We start from the raw sequence: 18428 nt of genomic DNA, 5'->3' as shown, positions 1-18428 counted from the left end.
TAACTGACCGCGCAAGGGAGTCTCAAAAGAAGTCAGGTTATTCCGCAGTATTTTTCTGTTGATATGAAAAATCGGGTAGATTTAGCAATATGGCGGGTGTATGATGTATATTACGATGTTATTATGATTAACTATATACCTTTCTCCACTGATGTTCTGAGTTGTTCAAAGCCTTTGTAAGGATGCTGATTGTTAGAAGGCAGCTGTCTGACTCGTGAACAGGAACATGGTTTGTGTAACATTAGCAACACATTATTAGCTGTTTGATAACATAGTCAAGCAAAAGGCTAATCATATTATTTACCATTATGTGTCCAACGTTGTAAATAGCGATACCGTTGTGCAGCGTTTACCTCAGTAAGTTGACCGAGTGGATTTCTGAGCTCATGCAAGTAAGTGGAGGTGGGGCTAATTAGCATATTCATAGATCTGTGTATAATAAATGAGGCAAGGGTGTAGAGTTACATTCAAGCTATTTTAAGGCATGAAGATTTTTTTTCATAAGAAAAAAACGTTTAAATATGTAATTTTGGTGATCAAAGATGAGTTTTAAGGGATAAAATTATTGACTACGGGGGACTTTTAAGGATATTCTAAACCTCTGTTCATTGTAAAGGGAAATTTCTAACGCAAACGGTTTGTCACTCAAGGCGAATTTGTCGTAGGTTTCCTCAAGAATTTCTGTTATGAGTAAAATATGGTTTGTGGGTAACTGAAAAGAATTTAAAGGGATAGTTCACCCGAAAATGAAAATTCTGTCATCTTTTACTCACTTTTCGGTGTTCTTCTAAACCTGTATGACTTACTTTATTTGGCAGAACACAAAATAATATATAGCCCACTGAAGAATTTTGGTTACCAAATAGTTTTGTACCATCTTTTAAAAAATATAATCTTTTATGTTCTAAGAAAGTTATAGGCCTACATGACAGAAATTTAAATATTAAAATTTTTAACGTTTTCGCTGATAGGCCTAGATCAAATTCCTAGAAGCTGTAAGTTGCTTTAAAGGTCTATAACAGTTGTCTGATTCGTCAGGCAGGTACGTAAACTAACGTCCTTGCAGTAGAAAATAAGATGGCCCTTCATTTTGTTTTGACCCACCCCAGGTAATGTCTCTTTCAAAGTAGAAAAAATATTCAAAATTACAGTAGGCCTACATTCAAAATGGGGTTAAATTTTATTTATATTTTATTTACTGTCAGTTTTCTCCAAGTATTAATCACTGTTTTGTCCCCATAACAGAGTTCAACTTTTTGATAAATTCACAATTGATGAGGCCAAAATAAGTGAAAAACTGTTAAAGAGTACAAGAGAAACTTATCCCTGTTTGAACCAATTGATCAGATTTTTTAAGGATAGTTCTGATTCTGATTGGTTGAGCTAAGCCCTTGTAAATTATTCTATAGACATAAGTTGGCAAAACTCAAAAAAAAAAAAAAAAAAAAAAAAATTAATGACAGAACTAAAACAAAATAAAAACTAGCTATAACTGAAAATGCTAACTTGCTAATAGCAATAGCATGGTAAAGCACTTGCTGTAAGCTGCATGCACCACTTGTCACTCTACAAAAACCCACATTAACAGAAACTCTTCTGAGTTATATATATATATATATATATATATATAAACTCAGTAAATGCTAACTTAATTTTAGCATTTACTCTCCCTCTCGAGTGCCTATTGGAAAAGCATGCTGGGAAACAGGAATCCCAGCCCAGTTTCAGTTTAACTTAAATTTGTCTAAATTAAAAGAAATTAGTAACTTAAAGCAATGAAACAGTTCAGTTTACTTAAAAGATATCAGTTCTGTGAACTTGAAAGAAAAAGAAAGTGCTAAATACTCATAAAAGTTAATTTGACTGAACTAATTAGTTTAAATTAATTTTGTCCTACTCAAACCAATTAATTATTTTGAGCATTAGGGTTTACACTTAAACTGTAACGGTGGTGAATGGGGACATGTAAATTTGCAAATACTCCATGTAAAAATAGCATTCAAGTCTTATTTTAACATTTATTGTGCATTAGACACTAAACAGAATTTAATACAGAGTTTAGTATGCCGTTAATAACATCTGTCATATAAACACACAGAATTGACATTTCTTGACAATGTCCCAACAGATTAATCTTTCACAAAACAAAAGAAAAAGTCTGAAACATTAGCACAATATTATTGAAATCAATAGCATGCATATAGAGCACATGCAGATAATTTTACATTATCCAGAAGAGCTTTATACTTGCAGTCCCAATATTATCAGCATCTTCCGCAGTATTTTTATGGCAAGATGTTGCTGGGTCTCTGGTTTTTGTAACATCAGCCCACTGTAAGTTATTTTTAGAGTTAGTTTCTTCGTATTCAAGACGTGATGTTATTTCCAGCTTTTATTGATTCTCGAGAGCTAAAACTGTCAAGTCGATGAAAGCCAGTCTCACAGATTAAACTGTAATAAATTACTCCTCTACCTTCCAAGCCTCCATCATAAACTGTGTATTGTATTCTGCAGTGTTTACAGCAGTGCCGTGTTGTAAATTGCATATTTAACTGTGGAAAAAATCTGTAATAGTCATAAACGACAAATGCATCAATGACACCAAAGCCCTGTTAAGGCACTAGTCCTCAACTTTTTTGACGCCGAGGTATGTAGTGTTACTCTGGTACTTCTGCAGTCAGTGATATAAAACATACTAATTCATTTTATTACTCCAAACATTTCAAGAACTTTTATTCAGTTAAAACAACAGTTGGTTATTAAAATAACAAATGGCAGTCTTCATTCATTTTGGGGGTGGTGGGGTTTATATGGAAGCTTTTTTTTCTTGCAATTGAAAGTTTGTATCCTACAAATCTGAACTTTGTTTTCAGAATTGTCAGATATAAACTCGCAATAGTGAGGTTAAATTAATATTTTACGGAACTAAAAATACGTTTTTATATATAAAACATATATATGAGAAAACTTATTTTTCATTCTGTGAAATATATATGTAACGGAGGCCAGCTAGTAGTCACTGTGCGAGTAAACCTCACTCCTCTGATCTCAAAATCTGACGCTAGAGGTTGCAGCCTTTAGCCTCCTTGTTAGTGTGTCCGACTCCCATGGCGGAGACCCGGGTTCGAGGCATCGCGGGGCGAGTGGGACCTGGGTGAGGAGTCACATATATATATATTATTTATTTATATTTATATATATATATGTATATATATATATATATATTAGGGGTGTAACGGTACATGTAATCGTCCCAAACCGTCACGGTTCGGTTCATGCAGTATGACGACGAATACAGGCGATTCACACTCCAATCCAGAAGGGGGTGCACTTTTTAGCCTAACCTATTTTTTAACCACCAATAATCGCAATAAGCTCTGTGTTTTGATACTTTCGTTAAGAAACAAAGTGCCATCTTTCAAACTCTGTCCATTTTATCACGAAGTTCAAACAATAAATGCCGTTTTGATGCTTTTTGATGTGACGTGACGTATAATTGAATAAATTTAAAGACAGAGACACAGTTGGTTCAGTAAAACATTGTTTAATTAAAAAAAAGAGAAAAAATTGTTTTGTTTTCTCACCCTGCTGTACCGAAACCGTACCGAACCGTCATGTTTGTGTACAAACACCCCTAATATATATATATATATATATATATATATATATATATATATACAGGGCCTAAAAATAACACTCACCAAGCACCAAATGTGAGTAAAAATCAGCATTGGCGAGTATATGAAATGGTGTTAATCGCCAATTGGCTGGTAATATTTTTATAAATTCTAATAATACAATGTTGTGAGAACATAAACGTGCACAAACGTGACAGTTGACAGGCCAGTGCTGCATTGTCACGAAAGTTTAAGCCTTGCCAATTTAAATATTCAAGCTCAAGAATACGTGAAAGGGAACTCATTTCGTTACTCGCACGCTGTGGGAAGTTTTCTGTGCACAAATATCTGAAGCGCGCATCAAATAAGCCGTATTTTAGACAGCGAGCGAATACTGAATTTAACTTTCTTTCATATCTTCTTGCGTTTGAAAATGGCAATTATCCTCGTAAACATAATCAGTTATGTCTTAAGTGAACATAAACAGTTGAGAAAGAAAATGCATGTGTATCAGTATATTGGATTTGTGTATTTGGTCTTAAAGAGACAGCAGCTTAATAAACCTGCTGCTGTCTGTATCATTAATGTTAATCAATCAACAAAAGACAAAGAGAAAATCAATCACTGCTCATGACGGAGTAACTTTTGTAACTTTAATAAGGATTAATCTATGTTTCATTTATACAGTGAAGACTATACAGTGTTATTTTAAATTTGATTCCTTTATGAAATTTCTGCACCTGAAAATTTACCTGTGAATTTTCACTGGTATCTAACATTTTGGTGTCATAACTGCCTGTTTCTTCAAAAACATTTTCATGGGTGGTAAAAAATATTTATGGCCGGTAAATTTTTTTAAGCCACCAGCCATTGGCAGGTGTGGCAAAAGTTAGTTTTAGGCCCTATATGAAAAATCCTAGTAAACTGGGTAAATCTATTTAATTGATTAAACCTAGATCTTAACAGTTTAATTAATGATTTTGGTGTATTGCGCTTGACTGAAGATCAGTGGCAGGTCTGTTCTCTTTGATTTCTGAGATTTGCTGAAGCTGTCTTCCCTTTGAGCACTTCCTCTTAGCTACTGTTGCCATGGGCTCAGTCTTTCACGGTCAAAGCTTTTTCTTATGGGTGCTTCAAACCAGCAACCATTGAAAGAGGCTCTCTGACTAAAATAGGATTGAATTGAACAGTCGAGAGGCTGCAGAACTTTCTGAGTCAGAAATAAAAGGCACTGCCATGGTTTAGCACTAATCATCAGATACTGACCAGCTGCCTTGTCTTTTTGATTGCAGATCTATAATAATCAGTGTGGACAATTCAACATGCAGCTAAAGATTGATTAAAGGATTATGTCTAAAGCCTTAAGGCCCATTCACACCAAGAACAATAACTATAAAGATAACGATAAAGATATAGTTCTAAAAATCGTTCTAAATACAAAAAGAATAGCAGAGTTCACACCACAGATATAACGATAACGATATAGAGAAACGATTTTCAGAATGATTTTTTTTTTCAGCTGTTGAACAATAAAACACTGACAGCCAATCAGAATCCATTCTAATTTAAGGGCTCGCGCATTTAAAATGGCAGACGTCATTGCAGAGAAGTTAATCGCCGAGGTCCAGAAAAATCCACCACTGTTTGACAAGTCAAACCCCCTTTTCAAGTATACTTTAAAGAAAATGGATATACGGAAAACAATCGGTCATACCCTCGGAATAAATGGTGAGAAGTATTAACGATGAGATCATTATGTCAGGCTAGAAAACAGTGTAACATAAAATTACCTCAGGTATCCAGCGCTAATTTTGACAACATTGTCTAGCTTCCTTTGAAGTTGCAGTGAAAAAGTCTAGGTGTTGTTTTTATTCCACTATATTGTTGTTTTTATTCCACTATTCGTCAGCTAAATTCACTGTTAGATTAGATCGATTACACTAGCTATTCACTCAAAACATAGCATGCTGAGGACATCTGCTGGTTAAAGCCGTGTAAATGCAACAAGAACAGCAAAAACATGTTGTACACACTTTGAAACCGCAGCGCGTGAGCTTAGAATAAACAGACCGCTATCGTTCGTTGGTGTGGATATTGTCATACTTATCTTTATAGTTATCGTTATTGGTGTGAACGGGCCTTTAGTGTAACCACATACAGTACAGCACATCACATACTATTGCAAACACAATCTCATGGCAATTCCTAACTATTTTGCATTTTGGAGAATTGGTGACTAATTCCTATGAATCCGTACAACACTGATTATGAGAGACAAAATTGTTCTGGTCATGCCAGCTCATGTCAAGGTCTAAATCACTTACCAAATTTTGTTTCTTATTTTTTTCTCAAACCATGAAATAAAATGACGTCAAATGCATCTTTTCTCATTTGACATTGATCAGGGTGACTCACTCATGCTGAAGATCAATCTGGTCTCATATTAGTGCTTTGACCTTTATGAAAATTGAAGATAGAAGATGTGCAAGCAGCAAAAACTGAATGTCTCTGACATTCATTTATAAGCAGTTCTAATGGGCAAAACAGTGAAGGAGGGAGCCATATCTATACACCAGAATATCACACTTAGGGGTGGGATCTTTTATCTTGGCCTTAAAAACCTCCCAGAATACCCAAGCAACTGCCTAGTAACATCCTAACAGCCACCTAGAATATCCTCGCAACCACATAGCAACATCCTAGCAACCACACAGCAATGCTCTGGCAACCACCCAGAACACCTGACCAACTACACATTAAACTCGGACCACCAAGCAGCTGCATAGCGAAGCTCTGGCAACCACTTTCAACCACCTAGCAATGCCATTGCAACTTTCAGAACACCCTAGCAACCACATAGAAATGTCCTAGCAACCACCCAGAACATCTTAACAACCACATAAAAACATTGCTCAGAACATCTAACTGCATAGTGATGCCCTGGCAACCACATGACAATGCGTTAAAAACCATTCAGAACCCCTCACAACCCCATAGCAACATCCTAGCAACCAACCAGAAAACCAGAACACCCTAGTAAACACATAGCAATGCCTTGGCAACACCCCAAGAACACCTATGCAACAACACAGCAACATGCTAAAAATGACGCACAACAGTCGCACAGCTAACCACCCTAGCAACCACACAGCGACACTCTAACAACCACCCACAACACCTAGAAACCACATAGATATGTCCTGGAAACCACCCCAAACACCCTAGTAACCACACAGCAGCCATCAGAACACCTTAACAAAGAAATATGTTAAAAATGATTTAGAATTTCTATTACCTGCATGGCAGTGTCCTGGCAACTACCTTGCAACGCCCTAGCAACCACACAGCAGCACTCTACTAAGCACCCAGAGCACCTATATCAAACACGTGGTGATGCCCTGGAAACCGCCTACAACGTCATGGCAGTGAGTTTAAAATAGTAAAAGCAATACACACTACCCTAGCAACCACCTAGAAATGCCCTAGCAACCACCCAGAACACCTAAACAACTAAACAGCTACATGCTAAAAAGCCCTGGGGACCACCCAGAATGCCCTGTAAACCACATAGCAGCATGTTAACAACTCAGTAGATCTAGCAACCGTGTAACAACACCCTGGCAACCACCTAACAATGCCTAGCAACCTCTAGAACACCCTAGCAACCATATAGCAATGCAATAGCAACCACTCAAAACACAGACCACATAGAAACATGTTAAAAAATAACTCAGAACATAGCTACACAGCGATGCCCTGGCAACCACCAGAAACTATTTAGCAACCACAGAGCAATACCTTAACAACCACCTAGAACATCTAGCAACCACATAGAAACATCCTAGCAGCCACCTAGAACACCCTGGCAACCACATAGCAACATCCTAGCAACCAACTAAAACACCCTGGCAACCACCCAGAACACCTGACCAACTACACATCAAACATGTGAAAAATAACTCGGACCACCAAGCAGCCACATAGCGAAGCTCTGACAACCACTTTCAACCACCTAGCAATGCCCTAGCAACCACCCAAAACACCTAAACATCTAAACAGCTACATGCTAAAATGGTTCAGAACAACTAGCAGCTGCATAGCGAAGCCCTGGGAACCACCCAGAATGCCCTGTAAACCACATAGAAGCATGTTAACAACTCAATAGACCTAGCAACTGTGTAACAACACCCTGGCAACCACCCAACACTGCCTTAGCAACCTCCAGAACACCCTAGCAACCATATAGCAATGCAATAGCAACCACTCAGAACACAGACCACATAGAAACATGTTAAAAAATAACTACATAGCGATGCCCTGGCAACCACCCAGCAACTCTTTAGCAACCACAGAGCGACACCTTAATAACCACCTAGAACACCTAGCAACCACACAGAGTGGTTGAGAGTATATAAAGTTCATGGCAGTGAGTTTTGTACAGGCAAACACTACTATAATCCCCAAACAACCACCTAACAGTGCACTAGCAACCATCCAGAACACCATAGTAACCATATTGAAGCATGTTAAAAACCACTCAGAACACATTAGCAACCACATAGCATGGTTGTGTAGACACAAACATCAAGGCAGTGAGTTTTGTACAGGCAAACACTATTACAATACCCAAGGAACCATCTAGAACAACCTCACAGCAACACTCAGAACACCTAGCAATCGAAAGTGATGCCCTGACAACCACCCACAGCACCCTAACATCATGGCAGTGGATTCTGGCTAAGCAGACAAAACTCTTTTACTGTCACAACACACTGAAAGGGACTCATATTCTGAATGAATGTGTTTCAGATGTCAAAGAGTGTGAACAGGCACTAAGGACATAGTTTTATCCACCATCAGCAAACGCTTGTCACTCTTCACGCATCTGGCAACCAGAACGGATTGATCCGATGAGACTCCAGGTGTTCATGAACGGCAGCCAAACAGAAGGAGCAACAGGATGATGACAAGGCGGCCGGCTGACATTTGCCATGTCTCTTAGCAACACCATATTACTTCTGTGAACGGTCTGCGCGTGTTGCTCACACAGTGACAAGTGTTCATGCCATCATAAATAGCCAAAATGAGTAATGGTTGGCCAGTATTTTTTCAACAATGAAAATGGACCCTATTTACGTTCTCATTACATGTTCCTGGTTCCTCGCCTTAGCAACCATCACTAATAATAACATCTTGCAGTGTTGCTCAGCTGTTTGGTCAATGTTGACTAGTTGCCTAGAGATTCTATTGTTTAAAATCGCAGTTCGTTGTCCACAATGTCAGCACTTGTTATCTGTACCAAGATGGGTTAGATACTCGTCCAGCTCTTTCATGTAACATCAGCCTCATTAGTCATGACTGCAGGTCACATCTAATAGCTGCAAACGAAGACCCCATTGTGTTCATTACAGAAATAGGACATGGTGTCCTGATGTACACGGGATACACAGAAACACTGCACACAGTCAGTGTGACCGTGTCAGTCAATCTGTTTCAAAACCTCTTATATGTTGATGTCCACAGACATATATTAGCATCCTAATCAAAATGCAGCAGATTTCCACAGAATGGGAACGTTCATCATTCACAAACTTTTGCATGTTTGTTTGTTAAATAATTAAGAATGCTTTTGCATTTTACCACAAAAGTGTTAAATTTCACAGAATTCCACAGATTTTCAGACAAAATTTGTGTAAAAAAATGTAAACAAAGTTAGCAGATACCAGCTAGCCCGGCTCATGTGTGAATGACTGTTGGGCAAGCTACTGAATGTAGCTAGCTAAGCTACAAACTGCTCAGCTAAAAAATGAGCTATGCTAAGCTAAAATAAAATCTACAAGCAACATTGACTACGGCTAACGTTGTCAAGGTTCTCTCAAAGTTATGAACAAACGTTCTTCAAGTAACATTAACAGAATGTTCATTAGGAATCACATGGTCTTTAATAATGTTCTCAAAAGGTTTGCACAAAAACACTTTATTTCTGAATCGTTTTAGTTGGATGTTCGTAGAAAGTTTTTTTTTTTAAATGCTACATGTTTCAGAACATTCACAGAACACTCAAAACTAACGTTCCCATAATGTTCGCAAAATAATCAAATGGAATGTTCCCTTAATATTCGCATAACCAATGAAAAATTATTTTAAAACATTTCAATTCAGATTTAATTCAGAAATAATGTTTTCATAACTTAAAACATTAGCAAAACATTCTTACATATTCTTGTTATCTGGGTATCAAATCAGACTAATTCTAAACAGCCAACAGGACACACAACTTGACTGCTAAAGTATTGTCAGGGAAAATGTAACATTACGAGTTCATCAATGCTACCCTGCTACTTAATCAATAAGATAACTTTGCTAATAAAAGGTTATCTGATCAACAAAGTAGCAATGCTAACACTTTGCTGCTCAGAAATGTAGTTAAGCTAATAGCTTCGCTAACTGCTAATGTCCAACACTGCTAATTTGTCAAACTAATAGCGCTCCTCACAGGCTTTGCGAGTTTGGTGTTAGCATGTTGCTAAGATAAACAATTTTCTAATCAATGTTAGTGTGAATTGTTAATTAATATATTTTTTATTAGTATTTTTTGGTATTGAATGAATTATAATCAACATTTCTCTCACTTTTTTTTTTTTTTGAAGCTTGTTGCAATGCATTCTGGGAGATTCTGGGCCTAAATTCTACTGTGTCTCACTGGCTGCGTCCGAAATCGCATACTCTCTGAGTACTTCATTTGAACAAGTAAATACTTCACATCTGCTAAAAAATATTGAATGAATCCTGACATACTACATTAGTCATGTTGTCATTGTCATGTGACCTACAGCCATGTGATACGCACTTCAGAATCTGGCTGGAAGTAGTAGGTCATCTGGGAACTATTCGCTCACTGTTTTATGAATACATACTACTCTTTCACATACTGTTTTTCAAATACTAATTAGTATGGATTATCTGTGTACTCAAGATATGCTAGACACAGTCTATATGACCTTCCTTAATGACATTTTAAGGGGTTCAAATGCACCTCTTATGTCTCAGCCAGTTCCTGAAGTGACCGGCGATGCCTGGTTTGTTTATCTGTGCTGAAAACAGCCCCTCATGAATTTCTCTAAGGAAACGCTGCAGACCAACAAAGCCAAGAGAAAAGACACGTGGAGCTGTGGTCACATGAATCAAACGGATCACCAGCACGAGCTGCTGCTGTTGTAGATGTGCTCATTTATAATACATGTATGTATTTATTTTTATTTGATTTGATTTTTTGCAGACTGTAAGTGGAGTAGTTAGTGCAGTTTGTGCTGACCACAGGTCATAGTTTGCCAGGTTAGCAGGAACAGCTCAGCCTCTGCTGGTAGATGCTGAAACTACACCGTTATGGCTGAGAAGTTTCAAAAGTAAAGTAGCTGGATATTTTTAGGGCTCTTAAACAGCGAAATGCTCTTGGGTTTGAGACTATGTGTGTTATTGTAGTGACAGGAGCCGTTGGAGAGGTGTGTGTGTGTGAGAGTGAGTGAGTGATTGTGTGTGTGTGTGTGTGTGTGTGTGTGTGTGTGTGTGTGTGTGTGTGTGAGAAAGTGAGTAAGTGAGTGAGTGAGTAGTAATTATGATGCATGATGGTAACCTTTGACCTTGAACACCCACGTCATGCCCACTTTTGACCTTTCATATTCTCAGGGATCCATTTTGGCCTTTGACCTTTCATATTTGGAGTTCATATGTTGGCCTATGACCTTTCGTATCCTCAGGGATCCATTTTGATCTTTGACATTACATATATGAACACCTCAGTGTGGTCTTTGACCTCTCATGTCCGGTCACTTCTGTAAAGTATGTGTTTCACGCCACCTAGCATCCCATTACATGGTGTTTTATCGTCTCCCCCTCTCTATGGCCGAGTGAGAAAAAGGGACTCTGATAAAAAGAGACACTCACACACACACAAACAAAAAACAATTCAAGTGGTTGAGTAAAAAGGGCCTTATTCTCTTATTTTACAATTCTTGAATGAAACAATTCACAATTTTCTCACAAATATAAACTCACAATTTTGAGTCATAATTATGAGGAAAAAATGCAATTCTGAAATATAAAGATACTATTGATAATTTTGTTTATTTTATTTTTTGTATTACCTTTAGAAATAATTCTGACAGAGTTTTAAAAAAGATATGGTTGTTATTTACCTGATTATGTGAAATACAAGTTCTGCATGAACTGAAGTATTGCAGTAACCCTTAACAAAAGTTATTTATAACAATGTTCTTTAACAATATCAGCGGATGCCAATATAGCGCTGTTTATGTTTTAGCTAATGTGCCACGTCTTTAAAAATAACTAAAACAATTATTATATCTCTATTCGTGAATAAAACGTCCTGTTGAGTCGGATCTTTTCTTACTTTTTGTATTCTAGTTAGACCATTCTACATTTTTATGGCTGACTTAAAAAAAGTTATGCCCAGCAAAATTACATGACAAAGCTGTTTATGCACCCGGCTACCGGTTCTTTGGAATGAACTGTTTGAAAGAACCGATTCCCCGGAAATGAGTCAGAGACGTTCACACGTTCTTGTCCAATCAAAGACCAGAACGAAAAGAGGGGCGGGGCTTCAGATTGGCGGTTGTGTTTGCAGTAACTGCGAAGATCCTGCACAAATTCTATCACGAATTTATCGCGCTTGTTTGTAATTATTCGAAAGCGCATCACGATCAGCTTTAAAGCTGGAAAGGCTGGTTTGATGACCGGACGAAGAAATCCAGCAAGCAAGCCGGACGCTCTGCATGGTAAGTGTTGTCAATGTTATGTTCGTGTGTTGTAGTTAGCAACATTAGCAGTATGTTCATGATAAGAGTGTCTGTGGTTGTTTTGTAAGCGCAATATATGAACGAGTTGAAGTTGACTTTTCAGATCAATATGGTATATACAATTACAGTGTGATTTAAGGATTAAAACTTTGACAAGCGATCTAGTGGGACGTTCCGCAAACTAACTAAAGTGTTGTTCGCATAACATTACTCTCCGTACTCAGTTGATCAGTGCGCCACAAACCTTAGAAATAGTTTGTCAGAGAGACCCGTGTGGCGAAATCTACTCGCTTCCTTTTTTTTAGGAAAATAGAAAGTCAATGACAAACAATTAATTTTAGAAATATGATTATGTGGAAGTGTTACACTAGCAGGATCACGTGTGTGGAATTGGCCACAAATGGGTGAAAATGGGACACAATTCATTTTTATGGTACGAAGCGACATGCTTTTGCCATGTAGAGGTGAAATATTACCCTGTTAAATGTCGTCCCCCTTTTTGAGCATAGGCGTGAAGATGCATCCCAACTTAAATGGTTGTCATTCATGAATGGGGGTTGGTCTCTTTATATATATATATTTTTTTTTATTTTATACTATATATATATATATATATATATATATATATATATATATATTATATTTGGACTCTAAAACTGCCATATAACTAAAGCCACATGTCCAACAATGTTGTGTTCCAAATTTAAAGTTGATATCACAAAAATTGAGGTTCCTGTGTGATTTTGTTTAGGCGCTGTACCAAAAATAGCCACCGGGTGAAACCCACACTTCATTTTTGAAGCGTTCTCCTGTCACAAATTAATTTGTCTCAATATCATAAAATGGTCGCTAAATATGGAGGCTTGAGTCTGAAATTTCGGGCGAAATGTGTTTTGTCAAGTTTAAAAAAAAATTTGATTAATAAATGGTTCAGTAGTAAATTTTGTAAAATGTGAAACATGACACACCCACTAGGGGGCAGAGCCTGTTGAAAGGTTTAAAGGGTTAGTTCACCCAAAAATGAAAATAATGTCATTTATTACTCACCCTCATGCCGTTCCACACCCGTAAGACCTTCATTAATCTTCAGAACGCAAATTAAAATATTTTTGTTGAAATCCGATGGCTCCGTGAGGCCTCCATAGCCAGCAATGACATTTCCTCTCTCAAGATCCATTAATGTACTAAAAACATATTTAAATCAGTTCATGTGAGTAAAGTGGTTCAATATTAATATTATAAAGCGATGAGAATATTTTTGGTGCGCCAAAAAAACAACGACTTATATAGTGATGGCCGATTTCAAAACACTGCTTCATGAAGCTTCGGAGCGTAATGAATCAGCGTGTCGAATCATGATTCGGATCGCGTGTCAAACCGCCAAACTGCTGAAATCACGTGACTTTGGCGCTCCGAACTGCGGATTCGACACGCTGATTCATTATGCTCCAAAGCTTCCTGAAGCAGTGTTTTGAAATCGGCCATCATTATTTAAGTCATTATTTTGTTTTTCTGGCACACCAAAAATATTCCCGTTGCTTTTTAATATTAATATTGAATCACTGTACTGACATGAACTGATTTAAATATGTTTTTAGTACATTAATGGATCTTGAGAGAGGAAATGTCATTGCTCCCTATGCAGGCCTCACCGAGCCATCGGATTTCAACAAAAATATCTTAATTTGTGTTCCAAAGATTAACGAAGGTCTTACGGGTGTGGAACGGCATGAAGGTGAGTAATAAATGACATTATTTTCGTTTTTTGGGTGAACTAACCCTTTAAGGTTACCAATGTCCAATTCCAAAACAATTTTCAAAGGATGGATTTTGAGTGTTTAATGTATTGTATTTTTCTATGACTATATGTGGTGTGTGACGCCATTCGGGGCGGCCGGAGTCATTCGTAAGATTTTCGCCCCAAGAATTTACCTAATACGTGTGTAGCGTTATAAATTATAATTTTTTTATGTGAAATCGAGGCTGCTAGAAGTGTTTCAGACCTTCACCCTGGTTTGTATCCTGCAGAACGTGTCTGAAGATGGAGGATATGGAGGTGGAAGTCATGCAGCCGTTCGACGAGGGCGGTGTGATCGTGGTCTCTGAATCTGACAGCAGCACAGAAGAAGAGGGTGTTTCTGTGCAGGCCGATCGGTCCAGGCGTCCAGTCCAACGGCCCGTCCAGAGGAGGCGGAGGAGGAGAATTGGGTAAGAGAAGCGCAACTTTTTTCCCCAGATACAGTTGCAGGAGTTTCTTTAGCATTTCTGCATAAATTGCTCGTCAGATTTGAGCTGTGATCAATAATAAATGTAGTAAATGCAGAGGGTTCACTTACTTATTCCTGCAACAGAAATGTAACCTTGTGAGTGAACAAATGTCTGGAGAGCTGTAGTTTTCTTGCATTGTGGAATCATTATGTGCCTCTTCTCCTCTTTCCAAGACTGAGCACTCGTGAAGAGCTTCAGGCGCTCATACGGGACACAGAGGAGCTGTCCGAGCGGCTGAGACGGCACACAGCTGACGCTCATCCACACCGGCCGGCTCCTCCGCCCTCCTCCAGCCGCCCCGCTGCCGTCATCACACACACGTCCCATCAGTCCATCGCTACAGGTCTACTGCCAGCTCATGTTTCCTCTCAGCCCGGTTCCTCAGGTACATGTTTTAAATTATTGCATTCTTTAACCCATGTGCGTCATTTTGAAAAATTCTTTAGAGGACGAAAATGTCTGTCAACAAATGGTCATAAATATGTGAAGTTTTGGAGAACAGACTTCAGTTTGGTGTCATTTTAAAAAAAAACTATTGTGTGTACCTCATGTGAAATAGATTTATGAAAGGAAATGAGGGTGAAATATTACAATTCCAGTAAAAATACACACTTCTGCCAACATTTATGCAGTTGGCATTAACACAGGCAAAAATAATCGAAACAAAATGAAAGTCAAAAAATGTCCTTACGGACGCACAAGGGTTAATTATTTGATAACGCTTTACAACATTAACTAACATTAACAATGAGCAATATATTTTTACAAAACGTTAATGTTTAACAGGTACGCCTTTTGATCTTAATAATGTATTAGTAAATGTTGAGATCAACATTAATTAATATTAATAAATGCGTTATTGCTGTAGTATAGTTCATTGTTAGTTTGGTAACTAATTAACTAATGTGATTAACTAATGTTAACAAATTAACCCTTATTGTAAAGTGTTACCAGTTATTTCTTCATGACAGTTTTCCTCTAGGATTGGTGGTAACAATTTGATAATAGAAATAATTGTCAGAATAATCTTCAATTAAGCAATTATTTATAAAATAGGGATGCACAATATATTATTAAAATAACAATTATAGCAATATATTTTTTAATTTATCGAAATGATCGATATTGGATATAAATCAGCCAAAAAACTGAATATTTAATTATTTGTTCCCCTGTTTTTACATTTAGTTTATATTTTCCCTCATCTAACTCTCACTTCAAGTTAATTAAAAAAAAAAAAAATACCAGTATAATCATAAAATTATACACCAATAATGTTATGACACTTTTAAGTGTAATCTTTAGCAAATTTTGCTTTTTTAACAACAAAAAAAAAAAAATTTAATAAAACACAACTTGATCTTTACCCTTTATTCAAATATTATTCAAAACATGTTAAAGAGTTTGTAATCATATTACGTAGTTGTGCTTGGAGTAAATTGTTTTATGTGTGATGATAACGCGATGAAACGTGACAAATTGTGCAGATGTAATTTTTAGCCTGTCATACAAATAAATTATGAATACATGCAAAAACGAGAGAACCAACCAAATATTAATAACTGATTATGTTGTAGTCAGTGTTTGCTTTTTTCTGACAGCTTTTTGTTTTCTATGCTTTTTTTGCATAGTAAAATAAAACCTGTAGCTGTAGCTTCCCTTTTTTGCCAAATAATTTTGTCAGATATTAATATTAGTGTTTTGATCTTCCCTCATATTTAAAATATTTAAAAAATATAAAATATTTTCCTCATATTTTAATGGTTTAATCGAATTTGAAGGGTCATTAAAACATATATCCCACCAGATGTCACGTTTGCCCACTACTGTATTTTTCTTTTATCTTTTATGAAAAAACAAAAAAATGGGTGCACCAATAATTCAGTTCTAAAATATTGTTGTTCTTCCTTTCTCTGTTGCGTGGGCCAAAGATTTTCTGGTCAAACTAGTTGCATAACTTTGAACTTACAACATTTATAGTTACAAAATGTAAATGCATAGATACAAACTCCTCACCTTTCAGTGACAACTCACCTTTTTGAGATCAAAATAGGTCACCTATGGGATTTGCATAGATCCAATGAGAAAGTGTTTTATAGGGGGTTGGGTACTTACAAGGGTACTTGTGAACTTACAAGGGTAAATAAAGAACTGGTTGTTTCAATAAGTACTGTACAGTGCTTTCTTTACTCTTTACTTTAAAAACTGTCTATAATGGGTAATATTTTATGTATTTAAGGTCTGAGATGTGGGAACAGTGAAGAGAGGGAGGGCAAACAGTTTGCAGTTTAGCGCAGAATTGCCATCTAATAACATGACCCAATGTTGATTTTGGTAAAATGTTGCAACAATATGTTATTTTTTTTATTTTTTATTTTTTGTGAAAAATGACAGTTTTGGACATATAAGGTAATAAAAAATAAATGTAAAAAAACCCCTTAAAATAACTACAAAATGAGCATGTAAATCAAATATCTTATCTAACAAAAAAATTCCGTGCAGAGCATGCCCCCTGCCCCACGCAATGTTCTCACCTTACCTGTTTGCATCCCTGAAATGGGAGATCAAACTCTACTAATCTACTAATTGATCATGAAAATTGTTACTTTTGATTACTTTCCACTCCTACTCTGATCCTTAGAACTAACGCATTTTTGCTACTCTACCTTTAAGACTCCAGTATTTGAATGCCCTTTGTTATGATTGGTCATATAAAATGAAGCAGTATGTTTTTGTGTAACGCAGGGCCCAGTGTTCCTCCAGAGCCTGAAGGGACGAGCGCAGAAGCTCAAGCAGAAGAGCCGAGGCGAGAGACTGAGGTAATTGAGAGGCTTATATTCAGTCAGTTTGTCCTGAACGCTCGTGTCTATAGAAAATCATCAGAGCTCTATGATGCACTGTCATGGAAGTGGTTTGTTGACTCTCTTGCCGTTTTTTTGTCTTCATAGGCTGCATCGGAGTCAGTGGATCCCACTGAAGCTGCTTCGTCTCCTGCCGAAGAGGCTGAAGTCGACGAGGGGGAGGGCGAGACCTGCTCCATCTGTTTCGAGCCCTGGACCACGGCCGGTGACCACCGCTTGGCTGCTCTGCGCTGTGGTCACCTGTTTGGCTACATCTGCATTTCCCGCTGGTTGACGGGCGGAGGAAATAAATGTCCGCAGGTGAGTTTCACTTTCACTCAATGAACATTAAAGGCCTGATCTTCATCTAATATTCAGTATTTGTCAAAAGTATTTACATTGGCTTTAAAAATGCTTACACCATGTCTACACCACCACAACAGCTAAAAGCTGTATACACTGCACACGACGAAGCGATCATTGCATATCCATGAGAAGTATTGCGAGTGCTTGGAGTACGTCAGTAATAGAACAAGTACAAAAGTACATTTTCAGGTATTATGGTACAGAAACTGTAATGATATGTAAAATAACACTGCGTTTTATAAACATTACAAATATAGTTACAAAATTTATTCAGTCAAGAACAACTAGTGAATTTTCTCTTAGTCTTTGTTGTTTGATTAACGTTTTTATAGAGACTGCAGCAGGAATATTAGGCTGCTGTCACTTTAAGAGCTGCACGGATCCAATATACTGTTACACGTTTTCTTTGTCAACTGTTTACCTTCACTCAAGACATAACTGACTGTTTACGAGAATATTTTGACACATTTTTGTGCGTATTTGTCCGTTCAAGTGCAAAAAGATGTGAAGAGAACTTAGTT

At 37.2% G+C, this 18428-nt stretch overlaps 3 protein-coding genes across 4 annotated transcripts in view; 2 read left to right on the top strand and 1 right to left on the bottom strand.

Moving 5' to 3' along the window:
• LOC127506793 (transmembrane emp24 domain-containing protein 6-like) overlaps positions 1 to 18428 on the bottom strand; it is a 292092-nt gene that overhangs the window by 33829 nt on the left and 239835 nt on the right. The gene's annotated exons all lie outside the window — the stretch shown is intronic.
• Positions 1 to 18428, top strand: part of LOC127506776 (uncharacterized) — a 348308-nt gene that overhangs the window by 99436 nt on the left and 230444 nt on the right. The gene's annotated exons all lie outside the window — the stretch shown is intronic.
• The window catches only part of LOC127506756 (E3 ubiquitin-protein ligase RFWD3-like), a 14021-nt gene continuing 7783 nt past the window's right edge, over positions 12191 to 18428 (top strand). Inside the window, exons 1-5 of the mRNA XM_051883572.1 lie at positions 12191 to 12412; positions 14462 to 14641; positions 14875 to 15086; positions 17447 to 17520; positions 17650 to 17862. Coding sequence (XP_051739532.1) covers positions 14475 to 14641; positions 14875 to 15086; positions 17447 to 17520; positions 17650 to 17862 — 666 coding nt within the window. The 5' untranslated portion in view covers positions 12191 to 12412; positions 14462 to 14474. The remainder of the gene's footprint in view (positions 12413 to 14461; positions 14642 to 14874; positions 15087 to 17446; positions 17521 to 17649; positions 17863 to 18428) is intronic.

Source organism: Ctenopharyngodon idella, chromosome 24 (genome assembly GCF_019924925.1).
Source record: "Ctenopharyngodon idella isolate HZGC_01 chromosome 24, HZGC01, whole genome shotgun sequence".
Classification (NCBI taxonomy): Eukaryota; Metazoa; Chordata; class Actinopteri; order Cypriniformes; family Xenocyprididae; genus Ctenopharyngodon; species Ctenopharyngodon idella.
The sequence above is the reverse complement of the archived record's forward strand: the minus strand, read 5'-3'. Positions and strand labels throughout refer to the sequence as shown.